At 37.0% G+C, this 6,955-nt stretch overlaps 1 protein-coding gene across 1 annotated transcript; it reads left to right on the forward strand.

Moving 5' to 3' along the window:
* The first annotated feature begins 2,444 nt into the window (after positions 1–2,444).
* On the forward strand, positions 2,445–6,503 carry LOC132545606 (ceramide kinase-like). The gene is made up of 10 exons (XM_060209302.1): positions 2,445–2,562; positions 2,759–2,935; positions 3,252–3,380; positions 3,639–3,702; positions 4,184–4,329; positions 4,677–4,898; positions 5,107–5,316; positions 5,455–5,639; positions 5,778–5,944; positions 6,119–6,503. The coding sequence occupies exons 1-10, from the start codon at positions 2,463–2,465 to the stop codon at positions 6,162–6,164; spliced, it is 1,446 nt and encodes a 481-aa protein (XP_060065285.1). The 5' UTR covers positions 2,445–2,462; the 3' UTR covers positions 6,165–6,503.
* Positions 6,504–6,955: the final 452 nt, after the last annotated feature.

Here is a 6,955-nt window from a genome sequence, read left to right on the forward strand (position 1 = left end):
AACACATTTTTCCACATGCTGGGTCGCTATCAGCGCCATCATCTAACGCATTGGGTATGATAGCCATTCAAAATGTTCTGTAGCGAAGTGAGCCTTTTGATTGGTCACATACAAGGCCATATACCAGGAAACGTTGACGCAATCATTAGCAACCTAACACCTCCATATACTATGCCTCTCATTCATTTTTTCCTAATTTAAATATTTCCTGTCGTTTGCTATGGTTTAGCTGACTAACTGCAGCCAGACGCTTGTCGTTTGGTGGAATTTGGAATCACCCATCCTTTAATTCGGATGGAGGTCAGATCTTTAATTTTATTTGGACGAATATGATCTATAAGTTTTGTATATGTAATGACTTCAACTGCCACTTTAAACAGGTAAGACCAATGGCGATCAGTAAGCACTTATCTGGTTTATCAATCAACATATCCGACAGCAGCAGAGTTGTGCGTTTTTGTCATGCAATTCAAATTCACAGAACTTATTAAAAGGTTTTTTATGCCTGTTACTTCCTTCACGCAGTTATTTTATCCGTGGTTAAAAATAGCCTGGTCCAATGAGCAGATTTCTACATCTTAACAGACGAAACTTTACCTAACCAATCGAGTGTCGCCCATCCTCTTAAATACGGGCTTAATCTTACTACTATGGCACTCCCATCCCTTTGTTCACAAAAACCTGTGATAAATGTTAGGAAGATTTCTGTTATTATTACATAGCAATTTCTCTCTCTCACATAATAACGTGTTACATTACGGTAAATAAGCATCTACGATATCATACTATATATCCAGTTACACCACCGATTTTGAAAGTGCATAGAAGTTAAAAGGGAAGTTTTGAAAGATGATTCTAATCCGTGATATATACAATATCGACATAACATAGGACAGCATCTACACATAGGAACTTTTGTTAACCCAAGGGGTTTGCTCAGTCGTGCGTGTCAACCGATCTATCGACTTCCTAATTTGTGTGATTGTCAGATCATGGGATAGGTAAGCATTGTGTCCAGTCTCATTCGGTCTTTGCCTGGGAAAGGGTTTAGTTAATGTTTAACAATTACGTCGTGTCAATTCCAACACAGCGTCTATACACAGACAAAATTAGAAACAAATGTTCTCTCTTGAACAACGTCACAGAGGAGATTTGGTCTTCACGTTTTTTTTTCATCTAAACCACCCATGCTTATTTCCTATTTCTACCCACTCTAGATCCGTGATGCTTTCAGCAGTCTATTTACGTCCTTTATTCCGATTTAATCTGATACCTACAATAGCTGTGTGTATCAGCTCAAGGCGTTCGACGTCTACCTTCTGATTAGAGTTCAGGGGATTCCCCTGCCGACCCGATAGTAGCAGTGAATCAGATAGACTCATCATTCACCAAGACCAAATCGTGTAGTACTTTAAGAACCAATTATAGAATACTTAAACATTTATTTTATCGAGACAAGATGTTGTATATATATTTGTAAATGACGAATAACTGCATGCACATAAAAATCCTATAATTATTCAAAAGTAATATATCATTTTTTAGATGTTAAGTGATTTAAAAGTACTTTGTTACAAAACGCGTGATGTTACTTTTACGAGTGTACATTAGTTGTACAATACTGTACCTATTTCTACAATGAAACTGATTTTTTTGTTTGTTTGTTTGTTTTGTTTTGTTTTTGTTTTTTTTGTTTTTTTTGTCTTGAAAAAATTCTTATTGTTTCTTATGTACATATGATGATATTAAATTCACCAAACTTGAGACAAACAGCAAGTAAACACAAGCTAGATGTTTATGTGAATGTTGATATCAAACAGATCAATATTGAAAGGAGGTTTTGGGATTTAAAGGGACCTTAAGTAGGACAAGACGTGTTGTTGGAAAACTTCAGTGAGTGGGTATATCTATGTGGTTCGAGTGTTAAAATAAAAGTAGACATCTGAAGTACACAAGTTTTCAGTGGGCAAATGGGGTAGTCGGCGAGAGAAGAAAAAGTGTTAACCGTAATAGGATTCATAAATACATGCCTGAATCTTACGCAAACTCATTAACTAATGAGTAAAGAATGGGTGTGTTTTTACTTTAAAAAACTGATTGTGCAACAGTCAACTGTTATACGTAAAGCCTTTCCTGACAAAGTCTTTCAAAATAGGTATGGAAGAAAGCAGATTGAGCACAGTCGTATCACAAGACATAACGGAGTACTGCTGCGGTGGGCTGCAGCCACAATATCCGGGTCAGTGTGTAGTAGTCATTCTCCAGGAACATTCCTACGTATAGCTGTTGCGTGAAGGTGAAGGCCACAAATGACGCGTCATCAAAAACCATAACGTCCTAAAATAGATTTCCGAAAACCAGCTAGAGGTGGTATTTAATGTTTGGCGCGGCATATACAGAATTCACAAGCTACTATAAGTCGCTGTTGTTAACACATATTGCACACTAATATTACCTCCGATATGGAAGTAACTGGTCAATTTTCTGTGGATGGACATCATGTCACAGTACATTTTACACGTGAACATTTAAGCTGGAGACAATCAACTGTTAAAAAAGAAGGTAACATTATATTTGTATTTTATATAAAATGTGTTTTTCTTTCAGAAATAAGAAACACGTGTAAATTAGATGATAATCTTTTATCATTCATCATTATGTTTTCCCAAGTTTTGACTATTGAAAATATTGTTATTTATGATTATCATTAAATATTTCCAATTTCTATGCGTATAACAAACGAAATCTTCTTCTCCAGTTTTAGTGGCGGCAGACAATATCCTTTCTTGTGCAACGAGAATTGATGTTACTGGCTTTGAAGTCATTTATGCCGCTAAGTCAAATAATTGTAAACTGAGAGAGACAAGCGTTGTATTCACCGGTCCTCCAGAACAGGTTCGGAGGTTTGCCGAGATTATTCAGCGGTATCTCACAGGTAAGACTTTTAACTCGAACTTCTATAATTCAATGGCTGAAATTAAATATCTCTATATCATAGTTCATGGTTTATATCTAATAATTCTTTCGTTTAATCTGTTGCTCCAAATAAAACCAGAATTTATTTTGGTTCATAATATTGTCTTAATAGTTATCTATGGAATTTGTAGCTAAATTCTGACTGTACGGTAGGTTCATAAGATATTGGAAAGTTAAGAAAGGAAAACACATACATCTTACAAACACCGTTTGTGTGTTTCTTTGTGCTCGTCTTTAATACAGAATTGTTTATAGGGATTACTTGTATCTTTTAGAGAGCAAGCGGCCCCGGAGACTTCTAATACTGATCAACCCCAAGAGCGGTAAGCAGAAGGGCTGTAGAGACTATGTAAACAAGGTGTTGCCTATACTAGAGCGGTGCGGGGTACAGGCGGACGCAATTGGTGAGCACACGTGTTATATAAATTTATCACGTACACTTATAAATAGATGATAAATATGTTTAAGTGTATTGTAAAATATGGATTCATTTAATATATTATCTTGAACCATGCACAGGACATACTCGAAGTGTATTTAATCTAAATCTGTGTCTGAACGTAAAATTACATAATATATCTAGGTGTAAATAGGAGATGATAAAAGGCAAGACTTATACTGTGATAATTGAATGCTAATGATGTGCTATATTTTCCATTCAGTGACAACAAAGAAAGGTCACCCGACAGAGATTCTCAGCGAATACGATATGGAAAGTATTGACGGGTAAGTACAGTGTAGTTACATTATACTGCAACGTTAGTGTAAAAAAAGTGACAAATATGTTGAGGTCAACTGGTCAAGGCGGTTTAAACGCATATACAGAATCATACACGCTGATACACTCAAACGGATTCAGTATATGGTTACAAACACTGTATAATTAAGTACTTACACAGACAATCGTTAAAAGCCTCGTTTACACACCTTACATCTGCTTTAGTCTCTCAGGTAGTTCAAGTGATACACATTTCCCATGACTGACCTGATTGTACAGGAAGATGATGATATACAAAAAGAATGACCCGAATACCTGTACAGACATTAGATGACTCACAACAGGGGACAAACCCACACGTCAGAATTAACTTAGATTTTCATATAAACCTCGTTTTTAAGGAAGGGATTCTTTCCCATATATCTTAATTTAAAAAAAATCATTACAGAATTGAGAGAAAAACAACATTTTTTTCATATGTATTTACAGAATTGTTGCGATGGGCGGAGATGGTTTCTACTGTGAATGTCTGAATGCCCTGTTAGTCCGAACTCAGACAGATTTTGGAGTTGACATCAACGACAGCACAGCGGAGTTAGTTTCTCCCGCTATTCCTATCGGAATACTCCCCGCAGGTACGTCATACAGCGTCTACTGTGTTGGAAAATATGACGAAAAGTTCCTTTAGGACAGTTTGTCTATATGATATCTTAGTGATGCGTAACACACTTCATACGCAATAATGATGAATCATGTGATCTTCTCCAAATTTAAATATGCATTCTGTTATCTTTGATGTTGTTTGTGACCGTTCTTTAATCACTTGTTGTCTTTTCGTATCTAATTTGTATTCAGTATTTTCTTTGTGCTCCCTGACTCTTTCTGTTTCATTTCATAGATCCTAAAATGTAGAAATAACTAAAACCATAGCGTGTTCTATGAGGTGATTTATATTTTATGTGTACCGTATTATTGATTTCAGGAACAGGGGATTATGTGATGCAATACTTACACGGAACAAGATGCCTCGTCACGGCAGTCTTGAGAATTTTAATGGGCAAATCCGTCAAAACGAACTCGGCAAGCGTTCACGAAGAAAACCGATGTTTAGCTCATTCCAGTCTCGTTTTAGGATTCGGTCTGTTTGGGGACATGATGCACAACTGTGAAAAGTACCGCTGGATGGGATCGAACAGATACAACAGTAAGTTTTATCAATTACATAAAACGTATTCAACAAGAGACATATATAATAACCTCCAGGAGTTGCAATTTGTACCGGAAGTAGGTGTAAAAGTTTTTATATTGGCCAATGTCAGTAAGTTATGTGGGTTGACAATTAATTGTCTACTACGAAATTTGAATAAAACCTCTTGAAACTGTTTCAGTATAGCGTAACCTTTCTGTTACAGTCGTCCCAATTGCCTCGGTTCTCCGGAGACGGACAGTGGACGTTGAAGTGGAATACCTTCCTGCCAAGACGTCAAAGTCGGAACTGTGTACAAAGGCACAAACATTCAGGCGTCAAATTTCATTACCAGCTGGAGGAAGCAAAGTGTCGGCGATGCCTCGTATGAGAAGACAATCTTCCGTACCAGACATCCTCTCCAACAACCAAAACGGTAAGTGAACGTCATGTAGAAACCGTCACAGATAAATCTTATCCCGCAATGTATTTTTTAAATGGCGCTCATTTATAACGCGACCTCGTTTATCAAATTTCAAAATGATATTTGAATATTTTTTTTATACCTTTACAGAATGGCAAAAGACAACAGGTCGTGTGTACGCAGTAGACACCCATCCAATAGTGATGGCGGCCAAAGATGGGCGCATGCGCCCTTGCTTTGGTGCTGACACCTTAACCATGACCATCACGGACAAGTGCAACATATCTAAACATCTACAGCAGTTGTCACTGGTCAACGACGAAAAACCAGATTGTGTAAGTATGATGTCGGTCAATATTATATATATACAATTGTATTACTCGATTCTGATCTGCTTGTATTTAAAAGCATGCTAATTTTATTTCGTGATTTTGAAACGTTCATATAACTTATTATTTATTTCTTTTATACAGTACAATTTTGAGTTCGTCAGACAAATGAAGGTGGAGGCCTTCAGAGTTCGTCTCTCCAACACGCCTGTCCAGACAACGGAATCAGGACGAAAGGAACTGGAGAAGAATTTCTTCATCAACTGTGACGGAGAAGCGATCCGTTTAGCCACTCCACAGTTTGAAGTGAGGTAGGTTTATCTCGGTGAAGTCTAATTTTCGAATCAAGTGTATGACAACTCAAATTATATTTTCCCAATTTGTGCCCAGCAAGTGAAATATTTCCAATAGTCTGTTTAATTCACGCAATCATAAACAATTTAATACCAAACGTTATATAATTTGTATGTGTCGTATGCTTTCAGGTTCCACAGAAACATAGTGTCACTGTTTGGATCACCACCAACATGAATGGCCTGTAGACATGGGTGAACGCCCATGGGTATGTTGTTAAAAAAGTGCCCTGTCACTTGAATTGGATGCCATCAGCGTCCGGATCTACCTTCCAGTCAAGACCCGTTTGTGGCTAAGGGAAGAAACCGTGCCTTCCGAACCAATGAACACTGACTGTATCTTTGAGAGTCGACACCAGAAACGTTGTATACAAGACCTGGTGAACCATCTCTCGCAGAAGCTTAGATCGCCATGGAGTACGTGTACTGCAAACATGCGTTTTCGTGCAACTGTTGTCATGGATACCCATTTAATAAATAATGTTGTTGATGTTATTAAAATGTTTAAATCTATAAACAGTGTATGTTTCTTGTAATTTTATTTAAGAAAAATAAAATGCAAAGAAGAAGGCTAAGAACAAATTTGTTACATGATGATTCGGAAATAGAGATTCCTTCAAAATAACTACCGGATGTCTCTATGAAAAGGCAGCATTAAGAATTTAACATAATGCATGGTTACCTCCATGTAACGCATAACGACTTCCTCAGGTTAAATAGTGCCGAGATAGATTATTTTAAGGGTGTTTGTACTTTAATAGTAACATTTGATTATTCGCAGGATAATATCATAATTCAAACATTCGACTCCAAAGCCTTGATATAAAGAAATTTGGATGTTGAAGTTCTCTGAAATATTATCACCGTAGGCCATCTTAATTACCGCTATGAATCGTTCAAGAGCTCTACACTGGCATACTAGTTAATCTGATTTATTCCACATAGGACGATACTATCTGCACATGCAGC

The sequence above is a fragment of the Ylistrum balloti genome, unplaced genomic scaffold (genome assembly GCF_031769215.1).
Source record: "Ylistrum balloti isolate Yb309-2 unplaced genomic scaffold, AGI_CSIRO_Ybal_v1 Utg369850, whole genome shotgun sequence".
Taxonomy (NCBI): Eukaryota; Metazoa; Mollusca; class Bivalvia; order Pectinida; family Pectinidae; genus Ylistrum; species Ylistrum balloti.

What these genes read in the sequence shown, in the direction of transcription:
- LOC132545606 (XM_060209302.1), top strand. Translation starts at nt 2,463, where the DNA reads ATGGAAGTAACTGGTCAATTTTCTGTGGATGGACATCATGTCACAGTA. An exon ending in ATCAACTGTTAAAAAAGAAG is followed by an intron (nt 2,563 to 2,758) that starts GTAACATTATAT and finishes CTTCTTCTCCAG; the next exon opens with TTTTAGTGGCGGCAGACAAT. An exon ending in ACTCCACAGTTTGAAGTGAG is followed by an intron (nt 5,945 to 6,118) that starts GTAGGTTTATCT and finishes GTATGCTTTCAG; the next exon opens with GTTCCACAGAAACATAGTGT.